Source organism: Poromitra crassiceps (assembly GCF_964638095.1).
Source record: "Poromitra crassiceps genome assembly, chromosome: 9".
NCBI classification, from domain to species: Eukaryota; Metazoa; Chordata; class Actinopteri; order Beryciformes; family Melamphaidae; genus Poromitra; species Poromitra crassiceps.
Window position 1 is genome coordinate 34,634,974 of NC_139630.1, and position 20,321 is coordinate 34,655,294.

A 20,321-nucleotide genomic window follows, 5' to 3' on the forward strand; every position below is an offset into this window, starting at 1 on the left:
ACCCTTTTCACAGCATCAATTTTGACAAGCAGGGCAAACACAGATGTAAGCAAAAACATTAATGATGGTTCCATTCCATTTAGGTGTTCTTGTGCCAGGGCCCTCATTAATGTTATTGGTTACACATGTGTTTACCCTGCTTTGACACATCAAAATAGCTGCTGTGAAAAGGGTCTATTAAATGGCCCTTGATGCCCATGGTGAAAGGGCATTACTGTGGAAAAACACATATTTAGTACGAGAAGTGTTCCTTCCTCAGTGCAGTTTGACACTATTTTTTGCTGAGAGATGTGCAGGAAGTGTATCTGTGTGAATGTTGGCAGTTTGGCCTTCTCATCAGGAGCACATCAGCTTAACCACAGCAGGGTGACATTAACAGTAACAGCCTGTCCTCAAGCATACTTTGGAAATGATGACAACGCAAGTTACCAATGCAACTATTTAAAGAAGGTTAACTAAAATTAGTTCTCACTTGTGGCTTAATAGAAATTACACGTTTTCTAATAGGTTGTTTCAAAGTTTCAGGGCTCTGATAGCACATCTTGATCATCTTTTGACCAAATCAAACAGCTTTCTTGGTTTTCTATTTTTGCATTCAATGTTAAAGGCTTAAATCAACCAAACTACTTACAACTAAAAGCAACTTTTTTTTTAAAATCAAGTCTAAATTCAACTTCAAGCCAATTTAAGGCAATTAAAACAGTCCTATGATCTCTCCTGTTAGATCTAGTTTAAATCCTAGCTGCTAAACTGCTAAAGAGATAAATTTAATGAGGCAAGAAAAGACACTTTTTTTAAACAGTCTTGGTTATTACAAGATGAACAGCTTGAATATCTTTCTCCAAGTCAGGAAGAGAGAAATACACGTCTTTACTGTAATAATGCTCATTTCCTTACTTTCATAGCTGCAGTCTTTTTGTAGGCCTCAGTTAATTCTGTTGAAAACCACAAGAAGACTGAGGGCGTTTCACAACGAAGGTGTGAAGCTTCACAGTTCAAGACAAATCTACACTATAATTCCGGTAGTGTGTGTGTGTGTGTGTGTGTGTGTGTGTGTGTGTGTGTGTGTGTGTGTGTGTGTGTGTGTGTGTGTGTGTGTGTGTTTGTGTACGTGTGTCCTTTGCATATCTTGAGAACCGTTTGTCGGAAAACTAGTAATGATGTTGTAATATCCACTACTGCCTGATGTGAACCAAAGTGCCCTTCTGGGACATGTATTAAACTGATTGATTGATTGATTGATTGATTGATTGATTGATTGATCAACTTCAAACTTGGGGAGTGTTCTGCTGGGAACCTGACAGAGTGCAGTGCCGAATTACGTGCAATCTGACCAATCACAACACAGCTTTCACGTAGGCTATCTGGAGAACCGTTCGTCCAATCGACGAAAGTGCAGTGTCGAATTTCATGGAATTGCTGTCATGTGATTCACTGAAGTGCCTAGCCATAGGGTAGTCTGTGTTCTTGGATCTGATAGCATATTTATGCTCGCTGACGCGGTCTTTGAGTCTACGTTTTGTTCGTCCAATATAGAAAAAACCACAAGGGCAGGTGAGACGGTACACAACATACGTAGTGTTGCAGTTAAAGAAATGTCTATGTTGGTAGGTGTGGTTGGTTTTCAAGTCTGTGAAGGTTTTGGTACGTATGATGTTGTCACAGTGGTTGCAATGTCCACATCTGTAGTTGCCCATAGGTCTTCTGAGCCATGACTCTTTTTGTTCGCCCGGCAGGTAGCTGTGGACAAGTTTGTCTCTGAGGGAGGGAGCTCTTCTGTAGGAAAAAATGGGAGGGGTGGGAAAAAGTTGTCTGAGCGTGCTGTCACAAGTGATGATGTTCCAATTGGATCTGATTATTTGGTTGATGTGAGGGGCCTGGGTGCTGTATGTTGTAGTGAAGAAGGTCCGGTTCACATTCTCCTTGGTTGTTCTGGTGCTATATACTAGTGTGTCTCTGTTTAAGGTGGTAGCTGACACTCGTGCTCTTAACACATGGTGAGGTTTGTAGTTGCGTTCAATAAAACGCTCTGCCATGTTGTGAGACTGTATAGTAAAATCTTGATCTTGATCACATATCCTTCTCAGTCTTAAGAACTGGCCCTGTGGAATGTTTTTCTTGAGATGGGGAGGGTGGAAGCTGTCTGCATGTAGAATGGTGTTACGGTCTGTGGGTTTTTTGTAGATGGTGGTGTGCAGCTGTTGATCTTCCCCCCTGGAAATAGTGAGGTCCAAGAAGTTAATCTTTTCTTTTGAGTATTCGAGGGACAGTCTGATGTTGTTGTTGGTGGAATTCAGGTATTTATGGAAATCTAGTAGATCAGACTCACTATTTCCAGGGGGGAAGATCAACAGCTGCACACCACCATCTACAAAAAACCCACAGACCGTAACACCATTCTACATGCAGACAGCTTCCACCCTCCCCATCTCAAGAAAAACATTCCACAGGGCCAGTTCTTAAGACTGAGAAGGATATGTGATCAAGATCAAGATTTTACTATACAGTCTCACAACATGGCAGAGCGTTTTATTGAACGCAACTACAAACCTCACCATGTGTTAAGAGCACGAGTGTCAGCTACCACCTTAAACAGAGACACACTAGTATATAGCACCAGAACAACCAAGGAGAATGTGAACCGGACCTTCTTCACTACAACATACAGCACCCAGGCCCCTCACATCAACCAAATAATCAGATCCAATTGGAACATCATCACTTGTGACAGCACGCTCAGACAACTTTTTCCCACCCCTCCCATTTTTTCCTACAGAAGAGCTCCCTCCCTCAGAGACAAACTTGTCCACAGCTACCTGCCGGGCGAACAAAAAGAGTCATGGCTCAGAAGACCTATGGGCAACTACAGATGTGGACATTGCAACCACTGTGACAACATCATACGTACCAAAACCTTCACAGACTTGAAAACCAACCACACCTACGTGGTCAGCGAGCATAAATATGCTATCAGATCCAAGAACACAGACTACCCTATGGCTAGGCACTTCAGTGAATCACATGACAGCAATGACACTTTACTCAGAGCAGAGGGAATTGAACACATACAGCAGACCACAAGAGGGCAGGATCGCCTCAAGAAACTTCTTCAGAGAGAAACTTTCTGGATCTTCAAATTTGATGCTATGGCTCTCCCTGGCTTAAATGAAGAGATCGATTATAGACCTTTTTTATAAATACTGTCCCATTACCAAAAATATTTTTTATTTTTTATTTTAATTTATTTCACGCAATTTTTTTCCATACTTTTATTTTGGAATTGGATACCATTTTTTTCACGTATTCCGGAAACACTTATTTTCCTAACCGGAAGCATAAACCACTACAAGTTCCGTGCACACCTGAGCACACAACTTTTGCCCTGACGAAGGCCACAGCGGCCGAAACGCGTAGGCAACTACACCTTTTTTCCTACTTTTCCCACTTTCCTTCCTCTTACCTTCCTCAACGAGTGTCGCCTTGGTTGCGCCTGAGACCACCAAACTGTCCAAGTAAGTGGCCTCTGGCACTTTATTTTATACTTGTCTCCACTACTCCATAACCAGTGGTGTAGTGGAGGATAGACGCAGGTAGACGGATTTGCCTCTACTCATTTCTAGGGGTGTCACGATACACTCAGTTCACGATATGATACGATACACGATATTGGGTTCATGATAACGATACGATAAGATATTTTAACAATATTTTTTGCGATCATCGATTTGTAAGTTGAGGGGGCATCCTCCACGCTAATTTGAGTAATTTTACCATTTTCATCCTCCGTGTCTGTAACGTCCCTCGTCTGTTCAAAACAAAGCGATGAAAAGGAGAGCGAGCATGCAATCAGATGCAGGTCAGTGCCACCATGTTCAGCTTCTTTTTCTCACGATATGAGATTTCATCTCAATGATACATATTGTCACGTTTTGATATCGCGATATATTGTGGGACCATATATTGTGACATCCCTACTCATTTCTAAATCTCCTTTGATGCGCATCCATTCAAGTTTTTTCTCTCTTCTGTCGGCAGCCGGGCAGATTGAGATTCCACCAGGAAACGTTGCATTATGACCGCGAGGCGAGGCGGACACCGGAGCTGGTCGCAGCCTGTCTAGTGAGCCTGTGTCCACCAGAGGCGTCCCCGAAGCGGCTCTCTGCTCTGCTCCACTAAACAAATCGGCCTGTGTATTTTTGCTTCTGTAGGCTATATAGACAGAGAAGCCGGCCAGAGATTATGTGATGATGTCAGGGGCGAGCTTGAGAGGTCGTATACCATTTGGAAGTGACGCCTCTCTCTCATTAGTGCATTTTGATTGATGAAGGCATCAACAAACTGCATTTTGTGAGTGAACACATTTAGAAGTAATTAACAAGGTAACTGTCACTTGAGAGAATAGAATAGAATAGAATAGACCCATTTCACGCAACCATTTTGAGGTGGTAAAGGAAGAAGTGAAGCAGGTGTAACTAATACCAATGGTTCCATTCCATTTAGGTGTTCCTCTCATAATGGGACAAGCCCCGTCTTTTATTGTCACACGAACACACTACAACACATGCATGCGGCCACAACACACTCATGCTGACGGTGGCCGGTGAAAAGTGTCCTCTGCATTTAACCCATCCAGGCATGTCCTTTCCTCTGGGGGGCAGGCCAGGAGCAGTGGTCGCTTTCTCGTACAGCGCCCGGGGACCAACTTCGGATGTTGTCGTCACTGGTCGGATGACGATGACGATCTGATCTTCTGCATGTTTTTAGTGGGGGGGTTATATATACGGAGGAACCCCCTAGGGGAGCACGGGGAGAACATGCAAACTCCACACAGAGAGAAAGGCCCTTACGATGAGATACCCCACCTGGGCAGTAGGCACTGAAGATATGGGGGGGAACACAACCACAGCGCCCACAGTGTCCCAGGCGAGAATCGAACTCAGGAACTTCTGACTGTGAGGCGACAGCTCTACCACTGAGCCACCGTGCTCAGTGCCAGGGCTCCAATTAATGTTACACAGCTTTACTTCCTGTTTTACTACCTCAAAATGTTTGCTGTGAAAAGGGCCTATATAGAATAGAATAGAATAGAATAGAATAATAGTGCTAAATAATATACAACAACCTAAATCTTCCTGGATGGGGTCCATCAAAATGTTATCAGATGAGGGTCTGCAAGGCCTTGACACGAAAATGTTTGGACTAGAATAGAATAGAATAGAATAGAACAAATGATAATAGAAGATAATTACTTTATTATTATTACAGTATATTACAACAATACATTGTATGAACATCTATGAGCAGTGGTTCTCAAAGTGTGGTCCGGGGACCCCCAGGGGTCCTTGAGGGGCTTCCATGGGGTCCCCAGAAAATATGAGAATATCTTTTTCACTATAATTCCATCCACAAGTAACACACTCAGAGAATGTCTATTATGGTCATGGGATTCATACACTTTCTGCAATAAAACATGAAAAAATCTTATCAGATGGGGGACCCTGCAAAATCTTATATGTTGTGCTCTAATTTGTGTCAGTTTAGGGGTCTTTGACGTGAAAAAACTTGAGAACCACTGATCTCGAGAATATTAGAGAAACCAACACTTTTAATATAAAACCCATAAACTAAGCACAATAAATCAATTATATTTCCAAGTAAAATATAGGCTATTGTCCATTATCCTTATTTAGCTTTATTCAAGTACAGCACCAAGTCAGAATGGTGAGTTATCAATTCTACTTTTCACAGTTTAACTGGTTAGCTTACGGCTCCCCCTTCTGGACAAAATGTACACTGTCAAAAAGCTTTTTACAGAAACAAATCCTGAAAATGATCATACAAATGATAATTATAATAGAGAACATTAAGTTGCCCTTTGTTATGGAAATTATATGTACAGTAATACTGCTTTAAAATGTTGCTATTATGTATAGGTCCACACACACACACACACACACACACACACACACACACACACGCACGCACGCACGCACACACACACACACACACACACACAAAGTAACTGGATAAAATAATATAAAATCTAATATTTTAACACATTCCAGGATTTGGACAACCAAACACAATTCCCCCACATCAGATCAATAGGGTAAAAAGTAAACTAATCACCACATATCACCATGAAACTTCCCCATGTTGATTACTTACATTAAGACAATTATTTTACACATTTTCTGATTTTTTATATGCAAATGAGTGCAAATCACTATGCAAATGCTTCTCCCCAACTACCATCCACCTCTTCACCCAGACCCGAAAGCCCCACAAATAAGGACTTTATTACTTCCATCGTTTTTACTAATAAAATGTTATATAACAAACCTTTCTGTAAAAACCTTCAGAATAGTGGGGTGTTATTTCCTTGGCTTGTTGACGGTGGCGTAGAGGCTGCTGGGATCAAAGTCTCCAGCAGAGGAAGAGGAGGGTTTCACAGCAGCATAGGTCACGTCTTCATCACCATCATTAACCTGCTAAACAACAACAACAACACACCAATCACCAAACATGTCAACGCAGAAAAGTCAACACAATGCAACAAAACAAAGCACAAAACATAATACAAAAAAGTTCGATCCTTAAAGCCTGATTTAAAAACTATTGTGTAATGTCGAAAATATATTTTTATATACATACAATATATGTATAATATATATATATATTTTTATATATTTTTAATACCTGAAGAAATTTTGTTTTTGTCGTTTTCCCAACAACAGTGATACAACAGAACAGACAGCTCACCTGTGCTTTAGCAGCGCTCTTCCTCTTCTCCTTGTTGTGGGAGTGGCTGACGGAGGTGTAGGTGAGTCCATCATCATCTGTCTGACCAGTCTGACCAGTGAGCAACACAATGGCAGGTCAGTGGCACACGGGTTTGAACTAACATGTCCACTGATATTCTATTCTATTCTATTCCTTAACTTTTAGTACCTCTGCTAGTTATGTTTTCGCTTCGGTTAGTTTGTTGTCAGCAGGATTTCTCAAAAACTTACAAAAGGATTTCCATGATACATGAAATTAAGTTGACAGATCACCCTGGGTCCAAGGAACAACTTAATGAATTCAGGTGCTGATCCAGATTCAGGATTTCTGCCATTAGATGATTGTACATGTTTCGCCATAACTATGAAACTAACAAAAAGAGAGAGACTTGACTCGTAATCATAGGGGATGGTTGCAGCGTCAATAAATCAATTTAAACAGCAAGTTGGAGAATTGTTCAGCACTGGCAGAGCAGCGCCATCTAGTTCAAGGACTGGTTGGCTGAGCAGCATACATGCACTTTTTCAGCCACATCCTGCTTCACAATTACGCCCCACTTCCTGTGTCAGCTACTCTACTCTATTCCTTACTTCCCTCTGATCCTTTTTACCACAGAAGGAAATCAGACTGTGTCTCATGCACATGTAATGGATAGTTAGTGTGTGTGTGTGTGTGTGTGTGTGTGTGTGTGTGTGTGTGTGTGTGTGTGTGTGTGTGTGTGTGTGTGTGTGTGTGTGTGTGTGTGTGCGTGCGTGCGTGATCTGACCTGGTCCTGGCTGGTTCCTGATCTAGACTGCTTCACTGCAGGATTGGCAGCGCTGACTGAGGTCAGAACCTGGACACATACAGCCCAGTTAGCTTTACATTCCAGTAAAGACCACTTATAACACAATACTGCTGTAAGACTTGTTACAAAACCAGAAGTGCATACAAGTCTAAAAAGGGAAGTGTCAGTGTAAATTCACATATCGCTTCAGTTTTTTCACATTATATACAGTAGGCTATAAGCAAATATATATCTTTTCATGATTCGACATTGTGTAAAGATATATATTAATAATCCTTGATATTATTGATATTTATTATTTATTTATTTATTGATATTTGCATATCATATGCAGTAATCCATATCTAATCAAGAATGTTCACAACAGCCATAAGTAACAACTGTAAGTAAATCCATACTATTATCTTTCCCATGCTTCCCACCCACACTCTGCTACACACTCTGAAACTTTTAGCAGCATTATGCTATAACCCTACAACTGTTTATTTTGTGATTTTTTTTAATTATTTTATTTTTCTTGTTTTTACTGTTTTTCTTACGTTTTGCTTTTATGTTGTTTTTCATTTAGCTTTTTCATCATTAATTTTGATAAAGATCAATAAAGTTTCTGGTTATCATGCTCTTCCACAGTTATGGTAATAGACTTTATCACAGTTGTTTTTGTGTAAAGTCCTGACTGCATAAACATTGTATCCTTCAGTTTTAAACTCACAGTGTTGTCCTGCACTGCTGTTTGGTTCCCTGAAAAAAGCAAAAGGGAGAGGAGAGTTTATCTTCTGCAGACACAGTCTGGCTTCATCAATGTGACCACATTTTACACAAGAAATGCTCTCACCTCTAGCTCTCTTCCAGCACACCACCAGTGCAACAACTATTATTAAGAGTGCCGCTAAACCCACTAAGATGGGCCACCATTGTAGTGCCTCACCTAGAAGAAGTTAAAAACATTTGGTCAGCAGCTTCAAGTGACCTATGCAACTAAAATAAATTCAAACTCCTGTCAGTGAAAGCGGAAAGAGTTGAATATGTGTTTCACAAATATCAATATTTGGCATTTGTTGTGGTGATGAGTTACAGTATGTGTTGTTATTGTGTCATATGATGTGCTTCTATTAGTTTATTGTCTGCGAAACAAATTTCCTGTATAGGACAGAAATTTACGATAGAATAGAATAGAACCTATAGCATACACACAAAAAGTCTACAGAAATATCCGTAGTATTTGCAAGCAGACATAGTTCTGAATTGAGCCATTCTTGAATTGAGCCATTCTGCTCTTTCTCTCAGTCTCTTTAAATCTATCTTTCCATCTTGTTCTCTCACTCTCAACTGTCAAAGTGTCTGAACTAATGCTTCTTAAAGACAAAGATATACTTCCTGTGGATATAGCTTTGCACTTCCTCGCAGCTCCAATAGAGAGCCGGAATGAGGAAAACATCGATGCTAACACTTCCGGGTTTAGACCAGAACTGCGTCGCGTCTTCAAGCGCCCAGCTCCAAGGCCGCGCCCCTTTTTAGGGGAAACCCACCATAGTAAACGGTACAAGAAGCCGAAACCACTTCAAACAAACTATTTAAAACGGTTTAATTTGATAGAGATATGCCGAAGAGTTGCTGTGTTGTTATAGTTTCACTAACAATAAAAAAAAAAAAAAAAAAACTGGTCTGCGATAGGGTAGGCGTGACACCGTCAATGTGGACGATGCATGTAACCTGGTGGAAACTGGATACAGCGTTCATATAAGGCAAGTACCTCGTGTCGATGTATCTTGCGCATTCTATGGCCGGCCGAGTTGAAATATATTGTCATGTCATGGTGTCTTTGGGTCATTTATAAAGGAAATTAATTCTGTTATTTTTCTATAGATGTTTTGGGTACTGCTATTTTACATTGAAGTCAACGCGAGTGGCTTGTGTTATCCCCTAAAAAGGGGCGCGGCCTTCAAGTTTTGCAAATTACCCTATACACATCACCCTTCAAAATAAAATACTCGTTATTTTTCTCTTGATTTAAAGAATTACAAGAACAATTATGCTTTCTATCTTCCACACTGAGCGTAGTTAGGCTCGTTTTCAACTCACCCAACACATTTTGTTTTTCATACTGTATATTTTATGGATTTGGAAAATGTTTCTAAATCATTTTTAAAGGTTGTAGACAGAGTAGAGTTTTGCTATACAGTATTTACATTTCTGTATAAAATATTTGGTCAAAATAATTACATTGTTCATTAAAAATTAAAAAATTTTACCTTCAATGAATATTCAAAATTTGACAGTTTCAAGTATAAATGGTGGTAGTGCATCAATGCTATATTTAATCCATAAATAAAAATAAATAATATAAAAATAAATAAATAAATACATACATAAATACAAAATAAATGAATAAATAAAAATAAATAAATAATAGGCTACAAAAAATAAAAAATAAAAATACATAGCTAAAAAAAAAATCAATAAGGTCTCTGCCTTTATACACTGTTCTCAAACTTTTTCATGTCAAGGTCCCCTAAACTAAAACAAATTAGACCACATGGACCCTCATTCGATCATATTTGATCAGGGTCCCCCATCTGATATTAGATGTTTTATTAGGAGATAGTGTGTGGCACCCATGGCCAACATTCTGTCATTGTCAACACAAAAACAGCCCTATATTGCAGCAGACAGACAGACAGACGGGGATCACAGACAAAGCTGTCTGTAGCAGGGCTGAGCAAGTGGACCTGGCTGAAATATCAGTTCTGGAATGAAGGTGAGTAACGTTATTTCGGTATGTTTTATGTTTGTCATTTTTATGTTGTCCTCTCCATGTGGCCATGCTTGCAAACTTATATCAGCTATAACAGATGTGTATGTTACATTAATGTGCTTTCAACAGGTAGACAGACAGTCAATATCCTACTTTCCGACTTTCTGTCTGTCTGCTCGACTGTCTCACTGTCTGCCTGTCTACCTGACTGACTGTTGTCAGACTGACTGCCTGTCTACCTGTCTGTCTGTCTGCCTGACTGTCTCACTGTCTGCCTGTCTACCTGACTGTCAGTGTCTGAACTGACTGTGTGTTTCACTGTCTGTCTACCTGACTGACTGATGTCTGTCTGTCACTGACTGACTGACTGTCTGTCAGACTGTCTACCTGACTGACTGACTGACCGACCGTCTGTCTGTCTAATTGTCTGCCTGACTGTCTCACTGTCTGCCTGTCTATCAGACTGACTGCCTGTCTACCTGACTGTCTGTCTACCTGACTGACCGTCTGTCTGTCTCACTGTCTGCCTGACTCTCTCACTGTCTGCCTGTCTACCTGACTGACTGTCTCACTGTCTGTCTGCCTGACTGTCTGCCTGTCCCACTGTCTGTCAGTGTCTGAACTGACTGTGTGTTTCACTGTCTGCCTGTCTACCTGACTGACTGATGTCTGTCTGCCACTGACTGACTGACTGACTGTCACACTGGATGTTATGTAATTTAGTGTATAGCTTTGTTGCTTTGAATTTGACATTAGGCCAGGCATGACAATCAAGGCCTCTTTTAGGGCTGTGACGTCTGACCCCTTTTGTTTTTGCCCATCCTTAGTCGCCAGCTTTCTCCACCGCCCAGCCACCGTCATGGTCTTCGTCACCAGTGTCCGGGCCGGCCTCCTGAAAGGTTCCGCCTGTGTCGTTGGTGTCCGGGCCATCGTCCAGGGTTGCTCCACCCTTCGGCCCTCTACACCTGGAGGCCGGCCCGGACACTGGTGACGAAGACCATGACGGTGGCTGGGCGGTGGAGAAAGCTGGCGACTAAGGATGGGCAAAAACAAAAGGGGTCAGACGTCACAGCCCTAAAAGAGGCCTTGATTGTCATGCCTGGCCTAATGTCAAATTCAAAGCAACAAAGCTATACACTAAATTACATAACATCCAGTGTGACAGTCAGTCAGTCAGTCAGTCAGTGGCAGACAGACATCAGTCAGTCAGGTAGACAGGCAGACAGTGAAACACACAGTCAGTTCAGACACTGACAGACAGTGGGACAGGCAGACAGTCAGGCAGACAGTGAGACAGTCAGTCAGGTAGACAGGCAGACAGTGAGAGAGTCAGGCAGACAGTGAGACAGACAGACGGTCAGTCAGGTAGACAGACAGTCAGGTAGACAGGCAGTCAGTCTGATAGACAGGCAGACAGTGAGACAGTCAGGCAGACAATTAGACAGACAGACGGTCGGTCAGTCAGTCAGTCAGGTAGACAGTCTGACAGACAGTCAGTCAGTCAGTGACAGACAGACATCAGTCAGTCAGGTAGACAGACAGTGAAACACACAGTCAGTTCAGACACTGACAGTCAGGTAGACAGGCAGACAGTGAGACAGTCAGGCAGACAGACAGACAGGTAGACAGGCAGTCAGTCTGACAACAGTCAGTCAGGTAGACAGGCAGACAGTGAGACAGTCGAGCAGACAGACAGAAAGTCGGAAAGTAGGATATTGACTGTCTGTCTACCTGTTGAAAGCACATTAATGTAACATACACATCTGTTATAGCTGATATAAGTTTGCAAGCATGGCCACATGGAGAGGACAACATAAAAATGACAAACATAAAACATACCGAAATAACGTTACTCACCTTCATTCCAGAACTGATATTTCAGCCAGGTCCACTTGCTCAGCCCTGCTACAGACAGCTTTGTCTGTGATCCCCGTCTGTCTGTCTGTCTGTCTGTCTGTCTGTCTGTCTGTCTGTCTGCTGCAATATAGGGCTGTTTTTGTGTTGACAATGACAGAATGTTGGCCATGGGTGCCACACACTATCTCCTAATAAAACATCTAATATCAGATGGGGGACCCTGATCAAATATGATCGAATGAGGGTCCATGTGGTCTAATTTGTTTTAGTTTAGGGGACCTTGACATGAAAAAGTTTGAGAACAGTGTATAAAGGCAGAGACTTTATTGATTTTTTTTTTTTAGCTATGTATTTTTATTTTTTATTTTTTGTAGCCTATTATTTATTTATTTTTATTTATTCATTTATTTTGTATTTATGTATGTATTTATTTATTTATTTATTTTTATATTATTTATTTTTATTTATGGATTAAATATAGCATTGATGCACTACCACCATTTATACTTGAAACTGTCAAATTTTGAATATTCATTGAAGGTAAACATTTTTTTTTTTTAATGAACAATGTAATTACTTTGACCAAATATTTTATACAGAAATGTAAATACTGTATAGCAAAACTCTACTCTGTCTACAACCTTTAAAAATGATTTAGAAACATTTTCCAAATCCATAAAATATACAGTATGAAAAACAAAATGTGTTGGGTGAGTTGAAAACGAGCCTAACTACGCTCAGTGTGGAAGATAGAAAGCATAATTGTTCTTGTAATTCTTTAAATCAAGAGAAAAATAACGAGTATTTTATTTTGAAGGGTGATGTGTATACCAGACCGTGTCAAGAGGCGTAGCCAGACCGTGTCAAGAGGCGTAGCCAGACCATGTCAAGAGGCGTAGCCAGCTGGCTCTGCGGCGCTGCAATTAGATGTATCTCCATTACCCGGATGTGCTGTTCTGGTCGGGTTTTTGGCACGATGCTTCAAATATGGTCTCTGGGCAACGCAAGCTTAATCAAATGCGAACCAGTGTTCAGCAGGATAATCTTCACACATGAGGACCACTTTTATGAGTTTTTAAGCTTTTACGTACCGTTAAAACGGGGGCTAGCTAGCAAATGGCTAAATGAGACTACACTGTTGAGTCGACGGGGATATTATACGTCAATAACGTCATCACTTCAAAGGGGGGCTCTCTATTTCTTTCCTTTCCCTTTTTATTTTTTCTCTCTCTCTCTTCTGTCAGCCGATCTACTATGAATCACCTCATTCAATGGAAAGGAATTGCTTCAAAATGTCCCCATTCGATGGGGTGGAGTTGTACAATCTCTACAACCCAGTTTCTCTGGGTTGTAGAGATTACTTGCAAAACCCCATTCAATGGATAAACCTGGGGTCTTCGAGGCCTGGGTGGGCCGCAGGACCCTGTGGAGGTCCTGGGGTCGCTTCGGGGGGTCTGCGGGCCGAACGGAAGGTCTGGGGGCCGAACGGAGGGTTCGAGACCCTCGGGGGTCGTCTCTGGAGACCCCTCCAAGCCTCTCCCATGCCCCATGCCTAATCCTAACCCAGACCCTAACCTCTTCCACCCCCATGCCTAAACCTAACCTCTCCCACCCCCATGAGTAAACCTAACCTCTCCCACCCCTAACCCTGAACCTAACCTCTCCCACCCCCCATGCCTAAACCTAACCTCTCCCACCCCTAACCCTAAACCTAACCTCTCCCACCCCCCATGCCTAAACCTAACCTCTCCCACCCCCATGCCTAAACCTAACCTCTCCCACCCCTAACCCTAACCCACCCCCCATGCCTAAACCTAACCTCTCCCACCCCTAACCCTAAACCTAACCTCTCCCACCCCCCATGCCTAAACCTAACCTCTCCCACCCCCATGCCTAAACCTAACCTCTCCCACCCCTAACCCTAACCTTTCCCATCCCCCATGCCTAAACCTAAGGACACAGGGGTCCAAGCAGACCCTCCCCATGCCTGCAGAGGTGGGCAGGGTGGTTGAGAGAAGAGCCAATGGAGAATCCTATCCATTAAATGAGGTTTTGCAAGTAATCTGTACAACCCCTGAATCCTACCCATTAAATGGGGTTTTGCAAGTAATCTCTACAACCCCAGGGAAACTGGGTTGTAGAGATTGTACAACTCCTCTCCATTCGATGGGGGCATTTGAATGCAATTCCTTTCCATTGAATGAGGTGATTCATAGTAGATCGGGTGCTTCTGTTTGGTTGCATTTAAAGTGACAAAAAGAGACAGAAAGAGAGAGTGCCTGTGAATATCTATCAAACTACAAATGTGTGAGCATGACTTTTCTTCTGGTGAATTCTGGCAGTTTATTTCACAGCAGCAGTGGATTTTGTGGTTGGAAAAGCAAGCAACAGGTTTTGAGCCTCATGAGTGGGAACAGAGAGTGAGACTGAGCAATTGAGAGAGAGAGAGAGAGAGGCTGGACTGTGAAAATATGTAATGCAAGATGGAAAGTGACTACCTTGTGGTTTTGAATTGGGTGTAGGCTCTGTTTCTTTTGGCGCTGTTGTTGTTGATGATGATTTCGACAGATGAAATAACAAAGCCCACAAAAATATAGGGTCAGTCAAGAGCTCATCTTTATCATGCCCAGTAAATGCATAAGAAATAATAAAATTATCTTTTGCAGGGTTACTTTGAAACTATCAAGTCAAAAAGATAGTTTGTTATTTTTCATATCAAGAAGCAGATATTTTAAACAGATCCTTTTCATATTCTCAAAGCTTTCTCACCTGAGGACAGAGAGGTGAAGTAAAACCTCTGCACTGTTCTAATTCCATTTTCAGTTACTTCACACTGGAATCTCTCTTTGATACGATGAGGAGTCAGAAAGGTCACAGTGGTGTTGCAGATAGACTGTGATATCTGAAGGTTTTCGATGGTTCCACTCAACGTCACACCATCATACAGCCACCTCAGTGTCTGTGTACACTGTTCATATCTCACCACAGAGCAGGTCAATGTCAGCTTACCTGTGTCCTCCTGTTCAGTCACTGCTGAAGATGGAGATACAGTATTGTGAGAGGAAGTCAATCACAAGAAAATTAACTCAGAATTATTGTAATGTTTTAGTATATTGTTCAAAGAAGGTAGTTTGAGCTGAATATGTTATAATGTTAATACTCACTGTTTACAAGAGACAGAAAAACTCGAGCATCAGAGCATCCTGGCAGGTGGCAGCTGTAGCGACCAACATCCTCAACTGTGACTTTCTTTATAACCAGAGAACAGTTGGCTGTAACACTTAGTCTGACTGCTCTAGCTTTAGCAAACTCATTTGATGCAATCTGCCCATTGGAAACCAGCTCTACTTTAGGCTTTACTTTTACATAATGATTGAAGTTCCAGCCACATTTATCCTGACTGGGTGTCACACGGTCACCTACACAAGGCAGAATGACTTCAGCTCCATCTCTGACAGAGAAGGAGGGCGAAGGTCTTCCAGGTACTCCTGTGATGAAAATGAGAGGAATATTATGAACATCGAATGTAATCAGAATAGGGATATGGCTGCTATGTTCATAGTTTCAAGTTTGAAAATGTGCCCTGACAAGTCAGAAAGAGTTCACTAAACAAATCATTCAGCATGTTAACAGAAATGGCATCATTGACCATCTCAGTCAAATGAAGATTAATTATTAAAGTCCAGTTGGTAATAGTAGTAAGTTCAGTTTTGTAATGTATCTGTTATTTAATATACATTTAATGAAGCCTTACCTGTTACATGAAGCACGAGTATCAAATACAAAGTGATTTGAGTCAGTCTGAATTCAGCCATTCTGATCTTTCTCTCAGTCTCTTTAAATCTATCTATCCATCTTGTTCTCTCGCTCTCAATTGTCGAAGTGTCAGAACTGATGCTTCTTAAAGACAAAGATATACTTCCTGTGAGTAAAACATGTCACTTCCTCATAGCAGCCACAATGTGTTTTGTCCCTCCCCTCTCTTCTGTCTGGTTGAATTCAAATATGTACAGCTTATCTGTTTTCTTAACTCTCTGAATTTCTTGCAGCTGATAGAGACAGACAGCAAAATATCTGACCCACAGAAAGATGCTATTTAAAATCTTACATTTGAGCCATCGAAAGTGACTTATATGAGTGCAACAGTAGAATATCACCAATATGACAAGCAACCAGTGAGGAGGACAAGGGTCAGAGGTCACAGCACCCTGCAGTGATCATGTCAGATAGAAACATTCTCACAAATGAGCAAAGGAAAGAATGTGTTTATTTTAAAATCAGAGAGAGTAAAGGAGGAAGCTGTGGTTCAGCAGGGAGTGGTGGTCGATGTGTTTTCAGCAGTGCTTTTAAAAACATCTTAGGCTACAAATGTTGTGATACATGACATCAGACATTTCTTGCTAAATGTTATATGTATGTGTATCTGTCCCTATGCAAATAAACGATAGATAAATAAATAAATAAATTTGGGTTCATCCCCATATAAGAAGTGAACAGACCCATACAGGAAGCGGAGAGAATCCGCTGTGCTCAATGAAGAGACAGACAGCAGTCCAAAATCTGATTTTCTCCAGTCTGAGACAGGAAGTTGGTGTTTTGGTGTGGAGTCAGGAGTATACCACGAAGCAAGATTAGTGGCTTAGCGAGGTAACTTCAGGTTTAACCCTGGGTTTGCCGTGCTACGACGCTACTTAACTTCTTACCGAGATATATTTCCATAGCAACTTATGCTTCATAGTTAACCTGGTCGATAGCAGGTTAAGTTGCAAGGATAAGATTAAACCTTAAAAGGCACTGCTCACGAAACAATGAGCTCCCTGGAAAAGGAGAGAAGAGTCTTTTGAGACCGCTAAGAGCCATTTAATCATATACATCTCCAAAGCGCACCGTGTGTCAAAATCAAGCAAGCTGAATAACTTTGGGCATTGAGACAATCTGCATTTTTTGCCAGCCCTCCTTTCTGTGATTATTATGTGCAGCAGTGTTGCCTTTGGTTTTTATTAGCCTTCATCTTTGAATTCTTCATATTTCCTTAAGATTATGGTTTGTTCCTCCAGCGTGAAGTATTCATTTTTATTTGCTCCCAAGCACGTTTGACCCTGCCGATAGCAGCTGAAAGCTGCATGGAGAAATATCACTAAATCACCTGCAAAAGGTTACCATAAACGTCTCCAAAGCGCACTAAGGTGCGCAGTGTGCAACGGAGCTGCTATTTTTATACGCAGAAACGGCAGCAGAAATCAAATGACTGATGTGAATAAAAGCGGTAACTTTAGACAGTCCTTCAGTAACAGACTCAAATCCAATGCAGACTTTGATTGTGACATGCAGTAAAGCTACATTAATTTGCCACTTTGATGTGGCTTTCAATGAATGAGGAAATAGGCGTGTCTGACGCTGTAAAATCCGGAGCTGTCCATATTGCATTGTGATTGCTAGTTGTCACAAACCACGCCTCTTTCGTGGGGACGAGCTCTGGTTCACATTCAAATTTTAGTAGCAGTAGAATCAGCTTCAATTCCTAGATCACCAATATGACAAGCAAGCCTAAAGGGCCTTTAAAATCTGAATTTTAGTCACTAGCCTACAAACTGCTGCTACTAGTAAAGCTGACCAAATCATATTCATCATAACAAGTCCAGCTTCTGTGCAGTCCCATGGTGTATTTGTGGCAATGATGACGTGTCGTTCCCCCTCAAAACCACAAGAGGGCTGAGGGAGTTTCACTGCTCATAAGGTGTGAATATTCACACTTCAAGACAAATACTGAGCTGACATTATTGCAACATTTATGTCCTTTAACTGTTTAGATTCTGCTTAGTAAAGAATAGACAGGATTTGTGTCATGATTAAGTCTGACAACACTATAGAGGAGTGGAGAGACTGATAGCACTATAGAGGAGTGGAGAGACTGATAGCACTATAGAGGAGTGGAGAGTCTGATAGCTCTATAGAGGAGTGTAGAGTCTGATAGCACTATAGAGTGTAGAGACTGATAGCACTATAGAGGAGTGTAGAGTCTGATAGCACTATAGAGGAGTGAAGAGACTGATAGCACTATAGAGGAGTGGAGAGTCTGATAGCTCTATAGAGGAGTGGAGAGACTGATAGCACTATAGAGGAGTGGAGAGACTGATAGTGATAGCACTATAGAGGAGTGAAGAGTCTGATAACACTATAGAGGAGTGGAGAGTCTGATAGCACTATAGAGGAGTGGAGAGACTGATAGCACTATAGAGGAGTAGAGAGACTGATAGTGATAGCACTATAGAGGAGTGAAGAGTCTGATAACACTATAGAGGAGTGGAGAGACTGATAGCACTATAGAGGAGTAGAGAGACTGATAGTGATAGCACTATAGAGGAGTGAAGAGTCTGATAACACTATAGAGGTGTGGAGAGTCTGATAGCACTATAGAGGAGTGGAGAGTCTGATAGCACTATAGAGGAGTGGAGAGTCTGATAGCACTATAGAGGAGTGGAGAGACTGATAGCACTATAGAGGAGTGGAGAGTCTGATAGCACTATAGAGGAGTGGAGAGACTGATAGCACTGTAGAGGAGTGGAGAGTCTGATAGCACTATAGAGGAGTGGAGAGTCACTCCTGACTACCACTATAGACCCTTTTCACAGCAGCCATTTTGACATGTAAAGCAGGGCAAACACAGATCTAAGATGTAAGATGGTTCCATTCCATTTAGGTGTTCCTTTGCCAGGGCCCTCATTAATGTTATTGGTTACACGTGTTTAACCTGCTTTGACAAATCAAAATAGCTGCTGTGAAAATGGTCTATTAAATTGGGAAAACTTAAAAAATTAGTTTTCCTGAGTCAGTTTACGGATATTCTATTGAAACCTCTTGTCATGGAGTGATCCAGCACTGGAGTGAATTGAATCAAGACTTTTTTCTTTTTTAGGGTGAGCACATTGGTTGTTGAAATCAAATTTGGCCCCTGATGCCCGTGGTGCATTACTGTGGAAAAACACAGATATTTAGTACGAGAAGTGTTCATTTCTCATTGCAGTTTGACACTGTTTTCTGTTGAGAGATGAGCAGGGAAGTGTGTTGGTGTGAATGTTGGGCGAGCCAGCAGAGGTCTGGTGTTTTGTCCTTCTCATCAGGAGCAGATCAGCTTAACCACAGCAGGCTGACAGGAACAGCCAGTCCTCAAGCACACTTTGGAAATTATGACAACACAAGTTACCAGTTAAATGCAACTATTTAACGAAGGGTAACTAAAATGAGTTCTCAGTTGTGGCTTAATAGAAATTAGATTTTTTTTAATGCTTCAAATGCTTGATCACCTTTTGAACAATCTAAGAGCTTTTGTGGTTTTCAATTCTTGCTATATGCAATGCTATAATCAACCAAAGTACTTACAACTAAAAGCAACTATTTTTTTTTATCAAGTCTAAGTTCAACTTCAAGCCGATTCAAGGCAATTAAAACAGTTCAATGATCTCTCCTGTTAGATCTGTTAAGATCCTAGCTGCTGCATTCTGAACTATCTGCAGAGCTAAAACAAATGCGACAAGAAAAGACAAACTTGTTTAAAACAGATTTAGTTATTACAAGATGAACAGCTTGAATATCTTTCTCTAAGTCAGGAAGAGAAAAATACACGTCTTTACTGTGATAATGCTCCTTTCCTTACTTTCATAGCTGCAGTCTTTTTGTCGGCCTCAGTTAATTCTGTTGAAAACCACAAGAAGACTGAGGGCGTTTCACAACTCACAACTGTAAGTGTGAACAAATCTACACTATAATTCCGGTAGTGTGTGTGTGTGTGTGTGTGTGTGTGTTTGTGTACGTGTGTCCTTTGCATATCTTGAGGAGAACCGTTTGTCGGATCGACTTCAAACTTGGGGAGTGTTCTGCTGGGAAGCTGCCAGAGTGCAGTGCTGATTGCAGTGCAATTTGAACAATCACAACATGGCTTCCACGTATCTGGAGAACTGTTCGTCCAGTCAACTTGAAACTTGAGCGTGTGCGCTGCTGGCAGGGGTGGGACGTTTGAAGCCCAATTTGGGCCGTTTGAAGCCCAATTTGGGTTGTTTGAAGCCAGATTTCGGCCGTTTGAAGTCCAATTTGGGCCGTTTGAAGCCAGATTTCGGCCGTTTGAAGCCCAAATTGGGCTTC

The 20,321-nt window shown here is 41.5% G+C and overlaps 2 protein-coding genes across 3 annotated transcripts in view; both read right to left on the reverse strand.

The window, feature by feature from the left end:
- Positions 1 to 20,321, reverse strand: part of LOC310782462 (uncharacterized protein) — a 79,733-nt gene that overhangs the window by 27,239 nt on the left and 32,173 nt on the right. The window lies entirely within an intron of this gene.
- On the reverse strand, positions 5,350 to 15,997 carry LOC310782952 (uncharacterized protein; the record flags this gene model as incomplete). Its single annotated transcript, XM_083643734.1, has 8 exons — positions 5,350 to 6,491; positions 6,763 to 6,852; positions 7,550 to 7,618; positions 8,283 to 8,311; positions 8,406 to 8,498; positions 14,681 to 14,722; positions 14,952 to 15,215; positions 15,937 to 15,997. 8 exons carry the CDS (start codon positions 15,995 to 15,997, stop codon positions 6,375 to 6,377), a joined length of 765 nt encoding a protein of 254 aa, XP_083499860.1. The 3' UTR covers positions 5,350 to 6,374.